Genomic DNA, 16222 nt, shown 5'->3' with positions numbered 1-16222 from the left:
TCACAGAGGAGCAGTCATCACCATCTTCCCGAAGGGCAAACCGAGTCCCCGAAGCCACAGCCAGGCAGGCCAGAGGCACTTGGTTGGGGCTACCGCCGAGCCATGCCTAGGTGACATAGTCTCCCCTCTTTGGCTCCTGTGGGCCCCAATCCTCCCGGGCTTGCCTGAGCGAGAGAGGAGAGCCCTCTTTCTGTGAAGCTGGCCACGGAAGCCCTTCCCCCCCGCATCCTCCGGCTAGCGCTGGCCCAGGACCTGTCACGTCTCAGGCCAGCTCGGCCTCTGCCACCAGCTTGTCTCCTGGTCCTTCCTCAGAGCCCTAGGTTTGGGTCCCTGACTGGGGACCCCAGGTCTTGCTCTGCACTCCGATGCCTGGCAAGCACCCAGTCTCCAAACTTGTGTCTCCTGGGGGAGCAGGGAACTCAGGCAGGCCAGCCACATGTGTGCCACAGGCGCAGAACCAATGGGGCAGACCACCAAGCGACCATGGTGCAGTGCCCTCGCATTTCAGGCCCAGGCAGACAGGCAAAGCTGTCCTCACCCTCAGGACTTTGCACACACCACCGGCCCCCGGCGTCGCCAGGCCCTTCTGCACCTGAGGACTGGCCAAGCACACCCCTGGGGTCTGCTCCAGCAGCTCCTTGTCCGGGAAGCCTCTCGGACGCGCTTCACCCACCGGGAACCCCCGAGCCCCTGACCGGCGGTCGGACGGAAACCGAGACTGGGCGCTGTGCAAATAGAGGCCTGTGCTCAGCCTCCCCGAGCGCCCAGAGGTGCCATGGGGACCTCACCAGCCTAGCCCCGGATCCCACGCCCTCCGAGACCGCCCGGCGCCCCCGCCCGGCCCCGCCCCCTCCCCCTCTAATCCCCTCCGCCGGCAGGGCGAGGCGAGCCCGGGTCCCGCCTCCGGACCGCCCCAGGGGAGGGGCGTGTCCCCGCGCCCGAACACGTCGGGGCGGGCGGGGCCGGGGCGGGGCCGGGGGCGGGGCGGGCGCGGGCCGGCCCCCCCTGGCTGCCGCGCGCCGGGCCGCCAGGGCTCAGTGCGCGGCGGCGGCGGCGGCGGCGGCGGCGCGGGCATCTGGCGCCGTGCGGTCCTGCTCGGCCGGACGCACCGGCGAGCTGACGGCCGGAGTGACCGGGCGCAGGCGCTGGACCGGCGGACAGCGAGCCGAAGCAAGGGTCATACGCAACGAGTTGGGCGCCGGCGGCCGCCAGGTCGGTGCGCGGGGGCCGGGCAGGCGTGGAGGGGTCCAGGCGGGCGCGCGGCGGGGCCGGAGCGCGCGGCGGGCTCGGATCCCGAGCGGTCTGTGCGGCGAGACCCGGCCGGGGCGCGGGCTTCCCGCTCTGGAAAGTTTGCCGCCGCCGCCGCCCTGGGAGGGCTCAGCAGCAGCCAGGGAGGGAAGGGGGAGGAGGGAGGGACCGCGGCGGGAGGAGGCGGCCGGCGCCAGGCGGCCCGGGCGCCCTGGGCGGCGGCGGCAGGCGGGGCAGCCGGGGGTCGGAGGGACCGGGGCGCCGGACCCGCCACCGCCGCTGCCGACCCTGCGAGCCCGGCCCGCTCGCGTAACGAGCCCCCCGCCTCCTCCTGCAGACTCCCGAGCGGCGCCCTCCTCCCGCCGGTGCCACAGCCGGGCCATGGGGGGCAGCATGCCCGCGCGCGCCGCCTGAGGACGCCGTAGCCCCCGCCCCCGCCATGGGCGCCCCGGCTTGCGCCCTCGCGTTCTGCGTGGCCGTGGCGGTCGTGACCGGAGCTGCCTCGGGGCCCCCGGACGCAGAGCAGAGCGTCGTGCGGAGAGCGGCAGGTAAGGAAGGACGTGACGGGTACAGGAGAGGGGCCTAGGGCCGCGGCAGGCAGAGGTGTCGCAGCCGTGAAGGGGCGCCTGGGTGGGTGGAGGCGCCGACCTGAGTGGGCCCTGGGCCGGCACCGCGGGGCCAGTGTCCGGGTTTCTGTCGCCATCCCTCCCTGGGAATCGCAACCAGAGCTGGCGCGGCAGTTTGTGGGGCTCCTGGAGCGCAGGGCTACCACCCAAGAGCGAGGCTGCGGCGGAGGGCCGGGCACAGCGGTGGCACCCGCAGCCCCCGCCCCCGCGCCCCCCCTATGGGGCTTGGTCTGCCCCCAGGCGCCTTCTGGAGGGCGTGGGGACTGCGTTTCCACGATTCCTATTGTTATTCTGCGGGTTCTGCACTGGCGGAAAGTTCCTGTTTTCGGTGCTGCTCCCCCAGCCCTTCTGCGGGCCCCAGTTCGCGGCCGGCTTCGGCCAAAGCGGGAGACCGGACTTTGGAGGGAGAGTTTGCGAGCGCGTCGGCTCGTGTCCGGCCCTGGCTGCCAGTGGCCTGCATGACGACGCGATACCCCCTAGTGCCTCCGTCCCCCCGCCCTGCTCTCGTGCCCTATGCGTGAAGGTGTCTGTCCCCGAGGGATGCGCGCAGGACTCCAGGAGGGGAGAGGGCTGACGTGTGAGGGACGTGGAGCCACGGACCCCACCTGGTGATCAAGGTCCGGCGGGACGACCGGAGCCTCGAGGAGGGCCGGGCCCGCGGGCCCAGGGCATTGGAGGGGCGGGAGCGGGTCTTTGCGCCAGGCCCCGCCCCGCACACGCGCCGCGGCCCTCGAGGCGCAGCGCGCGGCCCCAGTCCGGCCCGGCGCTCCCGGTGCCGTGCGGGGCCCCGCACGCGCGTCGCCAGGCTCCCGGCGGCGGGGCAGAGACGCGTGGCCCGGCGGGCGGCCGCAGGGAGCCCGCCCCTCGGGGACAGCCAACTTGCGGGCGCGGGCGAGGGGGCTGCGCGCACCCTGCGCCCAGCACGGCGGCCGCGCGGAAGGAGGCCTTGGCCCGGTGAGCTCACGCCCCACCCGGGCGGACCCGAACAGCCGCTCCTTTGTACCTCGGCGCGGCCACAGACGCGCATTGATGGCGGGCGCCGCGGCAGCCTCGCGGGGAGGTGTGAGCGCCGCGGCCCCGGGCGCGCCGTGCCAGCGAGGCGGCGGCCGCAGGCAAGACGCAGGCAGATGGCGGCCCGCCCCGCCCTGCGCCCCCCGCGCCCCTTTCTCCGGCGGCGGCTGCAGCCTCCCGGAACAATGTCATTTTTTTATGAATGAAAGTGGGCCCGGCGCTTGAATGTGCGTGTCATTCAGCGGCGTGACAGAGGCCGTCGGGAGGTCAGCGCGCGCTTTTAGCGCTTGCTCGGGCGGCCCCCGCTTGCAGGGGCGCCGAATAGGCGGCCGCGGGGGGAGCCCCGCATTAGCATTCTGAATTCGCATTCAGATAAAGATATTACTCCCTACGGCCGGAGAATGTCAACTAGCCCCGGGGGAGGGGGCGGCGCGCGGGGCTCCAGACCCCCTCCTGGACCCCCTGCCGTGCGCAGGGGCTGCGGCCTCCATTCTTCCGCGAGCTGGCAGTGCCTGCTGGGACGCAAAGCCAGTGATGCCCCCACGGGATGCGGGCCTGGGGCAGAGCTATAGGAGGGACCCCCCAGGGATGCGAGAAGGGGGGCGCAGGGCCTCCTCTCTCTGCTGGAGCGTGGGCGTGCCCCCTCCCCCGCCGCAGAGCTGGCGAAGCTGGTTGGGAGTTGATAGGTCAATAAACTTAATCCGGTTCCTTAAAGAGATGGGCTGGGCAGTGAGAACACAAAGACCTGTGAAATTGCGGAGTTCTTGGCTGGCACTTTCTTGAGAACATAAATTGTGGAGCCAGAACTGTCTGGGGGTCAAGGACGGTGGGGACTGGGCGTCGTGTCAGCCACGGGGCTGCCCTGGCCACCTCAGGCCCCACCAAAGCAGCTTCAAGTCTCCACGTGGGGCACGTTCTTGGTGAGGGGTCTGGGCAGGGCGCCCCACCAGGAAGGGAGGTCAGTGGGAGCAGCAGGAGGCGACCCCCTGCAGCCTGACCCCACCCAGCCCGCAGGGGTCTTTGCTGCGAGCAGCCTCTCCCTGGAGGGCCCTGGCTGCAGCCTCTCCACCTCCTCCCCTTGCTTGGGCTGGACTTTGAGCCTCCAGGGCCTCTGGGTGGTTCATTAACCTGGGCCGAGCCCCAGGCTGGACTTGTGGCCTCTGAGCCCCTGCACTGAGCCCACGAGTGCCCCCTCTCCCAGGGCCTCAGGTCCCACTTGGGGCCAGTTGAGGAAAGAATGTTATGAGTTTACTTGAGTCAAACTGTAAATTACTGGGAAGCAAAATCTCAACAGATTGAGAAAAAGCTCCAGAGAATGGCAGTTTTGCAGCTTATACATTAGAATCAAAGGAGACATAATCGGGGTTCGTAACATCTGCTGGTGGTAGACGGGGTGGGAGAAAGCAATGCGAGGAAGGCTCTGGGGCTGGAGACGAAGGAAAACAGAGATGCGTGGTTTCGTGCGGGTGGGCAGCGGGGTTCACGTGCACAGCACAGAGACGCTCTGTGGGGAACAGCGTGGTCTCGGGGCTCCGGTGCCTGTGGCGGTGCCTGGGAGGGGTCTGCAGAAGGGAGCGCTCTGACATGTCGAAGGTATGTTGTCTTAGATGCACAAGACTAAAATAGACAGTCTCGAGGTTAAAGATTGACGTTTGTCAGGGAAGCTCAGTCAGGTGACTACCCACCAGGACCTGCTCTTAGGTAGGAATTTTTAGGTTCAGACCACCCTGTGTGGCTGCTTTGGTCCCTGGGTTTGTGGGGCCTCCCATGGGGCCTCCCCTGAGCTCCTCAGGTTCAGTGTGTGTCACCTTTTCTGTCCATAGGAGCAATCTGGAGCCTGGGGCGCCCCATTTTATAGCTGAACCTAGAGAGGAAAGTAGAGTCTTCTTGAGGAGGTGGGGCCAGAGTCTGTCCAGGCAAGGGTTTGGGTGAGGGCCCCCCACTTCACCCCACCCCCACCCCACCGGCCACACAGAGGCCTGAGTGATTTACAAGTGAATGAGCTGTGAGTGGGGCCTCTTCTGGCCGGGAGGAAGGGGCCAGGCTACCAGCCCCTCGGTTTCCTCACCGGTCCAGGCAGACCGGTAATGGGGGGGCTGATGGAGGATTAGGCCGGATTAGCCTGTGAGCCCTCATTAGCCCACCCAGCCATGATGCCCCCTTTTCTACTTTGTTACGAAACTTGGAGGAACTTGGAGGTGGGAACCTTCCCAGAGACTTCGGGGTCCCTTTGGGGCACCTCCTCCCTGGGGCAGCACGTCGCAGACTCCGCAGAGCTGCGAGGGGCTTCCTGAACTACAGAACCAGAAGCTTCGTTCCTCACCCGACCCCGAAACCCACAGCCCTCGGGGCGCCAGCGCCAGCGGGATGCTTGTTTCCTGGCCGTGTGGCTCCTGGTCAGGCACAGCCCCGTGTGGGGGTGAGTGCCGAGGTGGGCCAGGAGCTGTGGGACCCGCGGGGGTATGTGCTGCCTGTGCCCACCCTCCTATGGCATGTGGTTGCCTGCTGTGGCACACAAGACTTTTGTCCTCTGTGGGTACCCAGTGCCTGTGTGGGTGTGGACAGCCCCCCTTTGTTGATCAAGAAAGACTCCTTCCTGGGGCCACTCTAGGGGTGGGGCTGCGGGCCCCGCCTCTCCCCAGGTAGAGCCAGACACTGGCTGTCTCAGTGCCTCTGCATGCCATCTCCATGTCCCCTGCCTGACACCACCCAGTCAGCCGCTGCTGGTCTCTGCCCCCATCTGGGAGTCCCCGGCCTTTGCAGGCACCTAGCGGGCCAGGCTGGCGGATGGGGTGGGGGTCGGTCCCCTTCCCCCACCCTGGCAGATGGCTGCCCGAGGAGGCTGGCCTGGGGGGCTGCTCTGTGTCCTCCCAGCCCTGTGCTGGACCAGGCTGAAGCGAATGCTCATGCACATGGCTTGACCAGCCATGCGGCTGCCCAGACCAAACCGGAACCAACTGCTGTTGCCCTTGGGCCAGGGCCGGGGCCTGAGGCTGCCATGCTGCCTGCTCTCGGCCTTCTGGGGGGCCTCGGTCGGCTCCTGGTGCTGGGTGGTCCCCACAGGACGTGGTGGCCAGGATGGGGCTGCAAGTCAGGCCAGGCGCCTCACACGGTGGGCTCCCCAGGGACACAGACCCTATGGACACTCCGGAGACCTTTCTGGTGGGCACGGGGCGTCTGGGGATGCCTGAGGTGGGTGGGTGGAATCAGGCCTTTCTGGGGAGCCAAGGACTGGCGTGGCCAGGGTGGGCAGCTGGGCCCTCGAATCTAGGCCATGCGTCGGCAGAATGACAAGTAACGGTGAGGCTGACCCAGCCCTGTGGTGGGACCACCCACCCCTGTCCCGGGCCCCGAGCCCGGGCTGCCCGCCTGCACTGGGCATTGTCTGGCCCTGGCAGGGAGGCCGGGGGGGGTGGTCAGCCCCACCGGCGGTGTGTCTACGGGTCTCAGGCCTTGTTCACCCCTTGGGAGCTGGGCAGCCATTGGCAAGGCCAGGGGCCCAGGGGTGGATGTCACCCTTGGCAAGGACCCTCCACCCCAGGTTCACAGCGCCTGTAGGGCGAGATGGGCCAGGCTCCTTCTCTGACATCTTCCTCCCCTCGGCCTGTGTCCTCGTCCGTAACGTGGGGGTCCTGGGCCTCCTGGCCCCAAATGCAGAATGGGTTTCACGTGTCTGTGTGGCTGGAAGAAATCAAAGGGAGAGCCGTGCTCCATGACGCCTCGGAACGGCCTCGCCGGTGCCTGTCGATGAAGTCGCGGCCGCCGCGGCGGAGCTGGGCCGGGCGGAGGCGCGGGCTCCGGGCGCAGACCCACCGCCCTCAGGGCCCCGAGGCCTCCTGCTGCAGCCCCCGCCAGCCTGTCTGTAAAGTGGGGTGCCACGGGCTCTCCCGAGGGTGTCAAACACCCAGTGTTCTCGGTTCGGGGACACCTGCCTCACGGTCACCCATCTTGCCCGCAGAGGTCCCGGGACCTGAGCCGGGCCAGCAGGAGCAGCTGGTCTTCGGCAGTGGTGACACTGTGGAGCTGAGCTGCCACAGGCCCGCCGGCGGTCCCTCGGGGCCTACCGTCTGGGTTAAGGATGGGGCAGGGCTGGCACCCTCCGACCGCATCCTGGTGGGACCCCAGCGGCTGCAGGTGCTGAATGCCTCCCACGAGGACGCCGGGGCCTACAGCTGCCAGCTGGGGCTCACCCGGCGTGTTCTGTGCCGCTTCAGCGTGCGTGTGACAGGTAAGTGCCGGAGGCACCTCTGTCGGCCGCTGCTCTGAGGGCCCGTGTGGTTGCTGGTGGCAGGGGCACCCCCAGGTGGCGCTGCGAGGGGCGGGCAGGCCAGAGGCAGGCCAGGGAAGGACGTGGAGGAGTGGCAGGCACTGGATCTCTGCCCCTCTCACCTGCTCGCAGACGCCCCGTCCTCGGGAGATGACGAAGATGGGGAGGACGAAGCGGAAGACACAGGTGAGACCAGGTTCCCGACACGCAGGGCTGGGGGGACTGGGGGGGCTGGGGGCCTGCTCCCCACCCCACCCCGACATGCCCCGCCCTCCCCAGGTCTGGGGCCTCCTGCTCATCAGGCAGGCCAGAGACTGAAGCCTCGGGGCCACCTCCCCTCAGCGAGGTGGCAGGGCAGCCCGTGTGGCCGGGCTGGCGGGGCACGGCCTGTGTTGGGGGTGGTTCGTCTTAGGTGTGAGGACCCCTGGGCTGTGAGTCCGTCAGGTGGCTGCTGTGGGGCCCGTGGCCTGAGGGATTTGGGGCAGTGGGAGGAGACTGAGTCCAGATAGAAGAGGAGATGGCCGTGGAGTGTCAGGGACCCCGGATCTGTGCACACTTGCTGTAAATGGGGTGGTGCCAGTGTTCCCGGTGAGAGACCGGCTGGGGTGATGACACCCAGATATTTTGGCCTGAGACAGTGGCAGGTGGACTTGGCTCAGCTATGGAGGGGCCGGTTAGGGGCGTGGGGGCATCTGGTGTTGGGGGAGCCCGGTTTGAGATGCCAAGAGATGGGGACAGGGCCTGTGGGTGGAACCTGGGCCTCGGCTCTAGCGGGCAGCGGAGGTGCGGAGGGCCAGCCAGGGTCTGGGGAGAGGCAGGCGCCAGGCTCCCATCACTGCGGCTCCTCGGGCTGGGCCCCAGGACGAGCCAGCAAGGCTCCCAGGAGCTGCTGGGCATCTCCCGTTGGCTGGCAGGAGGCTCAGAGTCTAGCTCCCTGCCGGCCGTCCCCTCCACGCCTCTGCCCACCACGCACTCCTGGAGCCCTCGGCTGCCCTGGCTGTGTGGGGCGGGTTCCTGGTGTTTCTGTCTGTGGGCTCAGGGATGCGTGAGCCATCGAAGTCTCCGTCCCAGGGAACAGCCCTTGCCACCAAACGGCCGATTCCTGGGTCGCCTCTGGGTCTCTGTCCCCGGCTCCGGGGGCGCTGGGAGGCACCTCTTCCCAGCATCTGTCCACACAGCGCCCTCCCCGCCCCCAGGGCCTCAGCGCCCTCTGTGAAGTGGTTTTGTGGATGAACAAGGTCAGGGCAGGAGCTGTCTCCCTCCTGGGGGTTGCCGGCCCAGCCCCCACCCCAGCCCCAGAAAAGGAGAAAAACCAGTTGGGCTCTGAGGGAGGGGTGGGGCAGGATGGGAGGGGGACCTCCTAGTCATCATGTCCCCACTCTCTGCCCGTTAGGCCCTGGAGCACCGCAGAGGGTGGCTCAGGATCTCGCAGACCTTAGCGCGTGCCCGGCCGCCTGCGTGGCTCCTGGTTCTGTGGGTGGCTGGGCCAGGCCTCCTCCTAAGCTGCTTCCAAGGCCTGGCCCTGCTCACCCATCCAGCTGGGCGGAACTGGCCCCTCTGCCCGCTGGGTCTGCCCCAGGAGAAAGCTTTTGTCCTGAAGGCTCCCGGGCCAGTGTGTCGCAACCTGGACCCTGGGCTGGAGTGGGCACTTGGGAGACATGGAGAGGAAGAGTAGGGGACATGTAGGGGACATGTGACCTGGCTTTGAGAATGCCGGAAGGTGGTGTCGAGGCTGCTGGGCGTCTCGCCCAGCTCAGGGAGGGGTCCTCAAAAGGCCAGCGCTCCCTACAGAAGGGAAACTGAGCCTGGAGTGGCGGGGAGGGAGCCTCTGCCTCCCACCCCGGTGATGGCCGTTACACGCTCCTTGCCAGCAGGGGCCCCTTACTGGACACGGCCCGAGCGGATGGACAAGCAGCTGCTGGCTGTGCCGGCCGCCAACACCGTCCGCTTCCGCTGCCCGGCGGCCGGCAACCCCGCCCCATCTATCTCCTGGCTGAAGGACGGCAAGGAGTTCCGGGGCGAGCACCGCATCGGGGGCATCAAGGTGGGCCTGGCGGGCGCTGGCCTGGTGGGCAAGGTGGGCGGCGGGGGCGGCAGGGAGGGGGGCAGGGCGCGCCTCCGCCCCGCGCCTGCTCAGCCGCTGGCCCGTGTGCTCCGCAGCTGCGTCACCAGCAGTGGAGCCTGGTCATGGAGAGCGTGGTGCCCTCCGACCGCGGCAACTACACGTGCGTCGTGGAGAACAAGTTCGGCAGCATCCGGCAGACGTACACCCTGGACGTGCTGGGTGAGGCGCGGGGTGCACGCCGCGCACGCGGGTGGGCGGGCGGGCGCGGCGGCCTCTAAGCCCCGCTCTGCCCCCAGAGCGCTCCCCGCACCGGCCCATCCTCCAGGCGGGGCTGCCGGCCAACCAGACGGCGGTGCTGGGCAGCGACGTGGAGTTCCACTGCAAGGTGTACAGCGACGCGCAGCCCCACATCCAGTGGCTCAAGCATGTCGAGGTGAATGGCAGCAAAGTCGGGCCCGACGGCACGCCCTACGTCACTGTGCTCAAGGTGGGGGCCGCTCTGGGCTGGGCCACCGCAGGCGGGTGATCTGGGGATTCCTGTGTGGAGCGGGGGTGGGGAGGGCGTCCTAGGCAGGGAGGCCCATTGGGTTAAAGGGACAGGGGGTCCGGCCCACCAGGCCCTGCAGTGAGTTCTATTTCCCTGTCTGCTCTCGGTCGGCCTCGGCGCTGGAGGAGGGCTTGCAGAGGGCCCTCTGAGGTGGGCCCAAGCTCAAGGGCCCCATCCAGGCAGGTGACAGCTGAGCCTGCCCAGACCCTCTGGGTCTGGGAGACGGGGTGGCGCTCCTTGAGATGGCCGGATGGGGCGCCGTCGGCATGTGCGGAGTCGCTGGCCACCCCTGCCCGGCCTGGCCCCTGCGGCCTCGGGGCAGGACAGCCTCAGCCTTGTTCCCAGGCCCCAGAGTGGAGGCCACCGGAGTCGGGATGGTTGCGACACTCGCAGCCCAAAGAGAAACATCTGTTTAGAGACAAGATGGGCCGACCGGGGTGGGGAGCGGGCACGCGTCCAGACCCGGCCCAGAGAGGCCGCCAGGCTCGCTGGGCGGTGTGCTGGGCCTGGTCGGCATGTGTGCTCAGCCGGCGGCATCGCGGCCGGCCCCGCCGAGACTCCAGGGGCGGGTGGGCCGAGCGCCAGCCCAGAACGCCTCTTTTAGGAGTGCCCGCCAGGGCCACGCTCCAGGGTGTGGAAGGTGGGCGCAGAGGGCGCATCCTGTGAAACCACAGTCCTCTGCCGTGAGGTGCCTCCACGCCTCCTCCAGGCAGCCTTCCTGGCTGGCGCCGCCCTGTTCGTTCCTTGGGGGTCTCCCGCTTCCTGTCTTGGAGCCGGGACCTGGGGCCACCCTCGCTGCAGGGTCTGCGCTGGGGCCACTCCGCGCCCGGCAGGGCTGCCACGGGCACGCCTGAGCCGGGTCTCTTGTCCCCGCAGTCCTGGATCAGTGAGAGTGCGGAGGCCGACGCGCGCCTCCGCCTGGCCAATGTGTCCGAGCGTGACGGGGGCGAGTACCTCTGTCGAGCCTCCAATTTCATAGGCGTGTCTGAGAAGGCCTTTTGGCTGCGCGTTCACGGGCCCCGAGCAGGTAACGACTCTGTCCCACGCCTGCCTGGCACGCCGAGCTCCAGCTCTGACACCCCGGCCACGTGCCGTCCCGCACGCCCCGTCCTGCTCGCTCCCCGCCCCTCAGCTCGCGCTCCGCTCCGTGCGTGGTCGCCTCTGCCGTGCCGGCACCTCCGGCCTGCACTGCGACCGCCAGCTTCGGGCCCTGTGGCCTGTGCTGACCCTGCCTGCATCCCACGTCACCCCTAAAAGGCCCTCAGCACGGCAGGGGCCACGCCCCGCTGTGGGCGTCCGCCCTCCGCGCTCCCCGAGCCCGGCCCGCTGCCTCGTCACTTCCCGCCCGCCTGCCTGTCCGCCCGTCCGCCTGCCTGCCTCCCCCCTGTGTTTACGATGACCCTGCATGCTGCGTATGTGCCGCACGCTGCTGGCCGCACGCCGCTGGCCGCACGCTGCTGGCCGCACGCCTGGCGCTCACCTGGGACAGAGGACTCGCCGGTGGAGGGACTGGCTTCGGGCTCAGTGTGGACGCGCGAGGCGGAGGACCCCGGCCGCCGTGGCGGTGGTGGCGGTGGTGGCGGCGTTTTCTTTGCAGCCTGGCTGGACCGGCACCACGTGGACTCGGGCCCTGGCGCCTGCGGGCGGTGCTGGCGCCCGCCTACCGCGCTCTGTCCTCTCTCGTAGACGGCGGGCGCCAACACCACGGACAAGGAGCTAGAGGTTCTGTCCTTGCGCAATGTCACCTTTGAGGACGCGGGGGAGTACACGTGTCTGGCGGGCAATTCTATCGGGTTTTCCCATCACTCTGCGTGGCTGGTGGTGCTGCCAGGTACTGGCTCCTGCTGCTGCTTGCTGTGCACCTGTCCTCGGGGCTGCTGGCTGGGGACACGCCAAAGCCGCCAGGGACACGGCCGCCCTGTTCCAGACCCCTCACGCCAGCCCCTGTGCCTGGTATGGGAGCAAAGTCAACCCGGCCCTGTCGTGGCCCAAAGGGGCCTCCCTTGACTCCTGCCCCTCTCCCAGCTGGGCCCCCACCGGCCTGTGCGGGGCTTTGGCGTCTTCCCAGGTGGCGGGTGCGGGTGCTGCTGACTGTGCTGGGCTCCTTCTCTCCTGGGTCTGCCTTGGGCATTTCTGACCACAGGACCATCACCGAGTGACCGAGTGGGGCTCTGAGCCCCCTTCCCTACCCCCACTGCATGTGCAGCCAGGCCAGGCCCCCAACGCCCATGTCTTTGCAGCTGAGGAGGAGCTGGTGGCGGCTGGTGAGGCTGGCAGCGTGTACGCAGGCGTCCTCAGCTACGGGGTGGGGTTCCTGCTCTTCATCCTGGTGGTGGCCGCCGTGACGCTCTGCCGCCTGCGGAGCCCCCCCAAGAAGGGCCTGGGCTCGCCCACCGTGCACAAGGTCTCCCGCTTCCCGCTCAAGCGACAGGTAACAGAAAGTAGATACCAGGTTCCGAGCTGCCCGTCCGCCTGCCCCGGCCTCCCGGGCCCCCCGTGACCCACTCCGGGCTGCCTGGCTCAGGGACCCTGCTAGGAGGCCTGGGGCCTTCCCCGGAACACGTATCTCTGCAGTGGGTGGGCCGACCCCTCCCCAGCCCTTGTGGTGACCACGTGGAGCAGAAAACACTTATGAAATCTCCACTGAGTGCTCTGCGGAGGTCTGGTCCCGCCGCAGGCACAGCCTCTGCCCTGCCGCCCCCTTCACCGTGCGGCACCAACCTGCCCCTGCCGACCCAAGCAGGTGTCCTTGGAGTCCAACTCGTCCATGAACTCCAACACGCCGCTGGTGCGCATCGCCAGGCTGTCCTCGGGGGAGGGCCCTGCGCTGGCCAACGTCTCGGAGCTGGAGCTGCCCGCCGACCCCAAGTGGGAGCTGCCCCGGGCCCGGTCAGTGGTGGCGATGGACGCAGCGTGCCGGGGCTGGGCACATACAGGGGGGAGGGCGGCTGCCGCTCAGACACCCCGATCCGGTTCTGGTGAGAATCAGGCAGGAATTGGGCCGCTGGCGGAGGCTGGGCCTCGGGTGGCTGCTCCTGAGGTGGGGACAGAGCACTCTCCTCCAAGTGCTCTGTCTGGAGGGCACAGTAGAGACCAGAAATCCTCCGCATCAAGGTGTGGGGCGAGCGCGCGGAGGGCTTCTTGGAGGCAGTGGCACTGGGCCACCAAGGCTGCCCGGGGCAGAGCTGAGTGGTGGAAATGCTCATTGGCTCTGCTTCTGCCCCCAGGCTGACCCTAGGCAAGCCTCTCGGCGAGGGCTGCTTCGGCCAGGTGGTCATGGCAGAGGCCATCGGCATCGACAAGGACCGGGCCACTAAGCCCGTCACGGTGGCTGTGAAGATGCTGAAAGGTGAGGGAGGCAGGTGGCAAGGGGAAGCCTGGGCCGGGCCGGGCAGGGCCGGGGGACGCACCGCCTGACGCAGCCCCGTCCCGCACAGACGACGCCACCGACAAAGACCTCTCGGACCTGGTGTCAGAGATGGAGATGATGAAGATGATCGGGAAGCATAAGAACATCATCAACCTGCTGGGCGCCTGCACGCAGGGCGGTAGGCGGGGCCGTGGCGGCGGGGCGGGGCGGGGCGGAGCCAGGGCGGCGGGGACAGGCGGGGCTGTGGGGCGGCGGGGCGGGGCCGGGCGGCCCCTCTGAGGCGCATGTGCCTGCAGGGCCCCTGTATGTGCTGGTGGAATACGCGGCCAAGGGCAACCTGCGGGAGTACCTGCGGGCCCGGCGGCCCCCGGGCATGGACTACTCCTTCGACACCTGTAAGCTGCCGGAGGAGCAGCTCACCTTCAAGGACCTGGTGTCCTGTGCCTACCAGGTGGCGCGGGGCATGGAGTACCTGGCCTCGAAAAAGGTAAGCGGGCGTAGAAGGCGGGGCGCCAGCACGGCAGCATTGGGCAGTGGGCAGAGCAGGGGCCCCCGGCGGGAGCGGACAGTGGGGCTGGCGGGGTGGATCTCAGCCCTGGCCCCTGCCCCCTAGTGCATCCACAGGGACCTGGCGGCCCGCAACGTACTGGTGACCGAGGACAACGTGATGAAGATCGCGGACTTTGGCCTGGCCCGTGACGTGCACAACCTCGATTACTACAAAAAGACCACCAACGTGAGCCCCGCTGGAGTGGCAGGGAGGGGTGGGGGGAGGGGCGTGCCCGAGGGCGCCTGGTGCCAACACACCCCTACGTCCCCAGGGGCGGCTGCCTGTGAAGTGGATGGCACCCGAGGCCTTGTTTGACCGCGTCTACACCCACCAGAGCGACGTGTAGGTGCCACCCCCGCCCCTGCCCCCCCATGCATCCGATGCCTTGGGAGGGGGTGAGAGTAGGGAGCTGTGAGGCCCCTCAGCCCTGGTGCCTGCATCCCACCGGGTCTGTTACGAGGTGGGCTGCTGCTAATGGCACTGTCCCCACAGCTGGTCCTTCGGGGTCCTGCTGTGGGAGACCTTCACCCTGGGCGGCTCCCCGTATCCCGGCATCCCCGTGGAGGAGCTTTTCAAGCTGCTGAAGGAAGGCCACCGCATGGACAAGCCAGCCAACTGCACTCACGACCTGTGAGTGGACACGCCCGCGGCCACCCTCCCAGGGCCGGCTGGCAGTGACCCCAACGGGGCGCCCCAGCCCCCGAGAGCTTAGCTTACCTCTCCCCCTGCGGCCTCTGCCCCGGGACGGTTCCCGAGAGCAGTGGGGACACTGGCAGGCTGGGCGTGGCAGGCACGGCACGGGTGCCTCACCTGAGCCTCACCGCTAGGTACATGGTCATGCGGGAGTGTTGGCACGCTGTGCCCTCGCAGAGGCCCACCTTCAAGCAGCTGGTGGAGGACCTGGACCGAATCCTTACTGTGACATCCACCGACGTAAGTGCTGGCCGTGCCACACCCTGCCGTGGGCCGGGCCCTGGGGGAGGGCCAGCCCGAGGTCAGGTGCGGCAGGGACCACAGCAGGGCACAGCCCTGACTGCCACCCACCTGCCCGCAGGAGTACCTGGATCTGTCGGTGCCCTTTGAGCAGTACTCACCCGGCGGCCAGGACACCCCTAGCTCCAGCTCCTCGGGCGATGACTCCGTGTTTGCCCACGACCTGCTGCCCCCTGCTCCCCCCAGCAGCGGGGGCCTGCAGACGTGAAGGGCCACCAGCCTGCAGGCTGAGCCCCCAGCAATGTGAGCGTGGACCCCAGCCTACCGTGCTGCTGTGGGTGTGCTGTCGACCACTGGGGCCCAGGAGCCCAGGCCCGAGACCTGGCATGGATGGACAGATGGACAGACGACGTTGCTTCTGTGTGTGCATGTTTGTGTGCGTGCGTGCGTGCGTGCATGCGTGTGTGTGTGTCTCGAGGCCCCCGGTGCAGGGGTCCCCGAGGTGCCCGCCCTGCTGTACAATGACCTCCTGGCCACCTGTGCCAGCAGCACCAGGGGGACCAAATATAGAATGTAAGGGGGCTGCTCCAGTGGGGCTCCTCGCCCAGGCTCCCTTGCCCCTCACTGCCACCCCACAGGGAGCATTGGGGACAGGCTGGGCTCTGGTGTCCTCCGAGTGCCCCAGCCGAGCCTGCAGGGAAAGCCCCCTGTGGCGTGCCTGCCACCTGAGCAGCACCTTGCGCCTGGGGGTGAGTCTCACACAGCCCCCACCTCCAGGCCTTCCCCCTGCCCACCCTGTCCCTCAGAGACTGAAATTACGGGTACCTGAAGGCGGGAGCCTTTACCTTCTATCGGAGAGGTTTATTCCAGAGATGAGTGTACATTTATATAAATAGATGCTGTGTACGACACACACACATATATAGAAATATCTATGTGGGGGGAAAAAAAGGCTGGGGCAGCTGAGGGTGGGGGGCCCCCCTGCGGGCCTTCCTGCTGAGACAACCGCAGAGACCGGCAGAGGGCAGAGGGGCTTTTCCGGCACCAGTTTTGTTTTAAAAATTGTACCTGGACCTGTATATTTGTAAAGCTATTTATGGACCCCCAGACCCTGTCCACGCCCTGCCCCCCCGCAAGCCGTAGTGTTTAGCCCGCTGCTCGGCAACGGTTTAAGTCTTAACTTATTAACAGCTGGGAAGGCCTAAGCTTCGTTTAGAGGGGTCCCCGAGGATGTGTGCCCCGGCGCCGGGCACGCCTGTGCCCCAAGGCCCGAGCGGCCTGTCGCATCCATTAACAGGGCGAGGTGGCTGTGGCGCAGATGTGTTCTGTCCTTTGGCCTTCGTTTCTCTAGGATTCTTCTTTAGGAGATTTTTTTTTTGGCGAAGTGGGTGGGGTGTGGGGGACCCTAAAGCAAGCTGTTATTTTCATACAGGTTCTTCTAACAGCTGTGTGACCCAGGCGGGGAGGCATATCCAGTGGGGACCAGCCCCGCGCGCAGGTTCCGATGTTATTAGATGTTACGAGTTTATATATATCTATATATATAATTTATTGCGTTTTTACAAGATGTGTTTGCTGTAGACTTAACACTTCTTACGCAACGAT

The 16222-nt window shown here is 67.7% G+C and overlaps 1 protein-coding gene across 13 annotated transcripts; it reads left to right on the top strand.

Moving 5' to 3' along the window:
- The first annotated feature begins 1038 nt into the window (after positions 1–1038).
- FGFR3 (fibroblast growth factor receptor 3) lies at positions 1039–16012 on the top strand. Of its 13 annotated transcripts, none has more exons than XM_039838308.1 (18): positions 1039–1212; positions 1586–1796; positions 6844–7113; positions 7285–7338; positions 9027–9196; positions 9313–9436; positions 9514–9704; positions 10641–10791; positions 12005–12201; positions 12508–12653; positions 12992–13113; positions 13202–13312; positions 13431–13621; positions 13748–13870; positions 13956–14026; positions 14177–14314; positions 14512–14666; positions 14705–16012. In XM_039838308.1, exons 2-18 carry the CDS (start codon positions 1688–1690, stop codon positions 15511–15513), a joined length of 3132 nt encoding a protein of 1043 aa, XP_039694242.1. In that variant the 5' UTR covers positions 1039–1212; positions 1586–1687; the 3' UTR covers positions 15514–16012. The 13 variants fall into 13 exon arrangements, with proteins under 13 accessions (XP_039694242.1, XP_039694241.1, XP_039694240.1 ...); XM_039838307.1 differs by having other exon boundaries at positions 9024–9196; positions 12005–12195; positions 12505–12653; XM_039838306.1 differs by having other exon boundaries at positions 9024–9196.
- Positions 16013–16222: the final 210 nt, after the last annotated feature.

Source organism: Pteropus medius, unplaced genomic scaffold (assembly GCF_902729225.1).
Source record: "Pteropus medius unplaced genomic scaffold, Ma_sr-lr_union100, whole genome shotgun sequence".
NCBI lineage: Eukaryota > Metazoa > Chordata > Mammalia > Chiroptera > Pteropodidae > Pteropus > Pteropus medius.
Note: the sequence above shows the minus strand (reverse complement) of the source record. Positions and strands in the feature narration are given on the sequence as shown.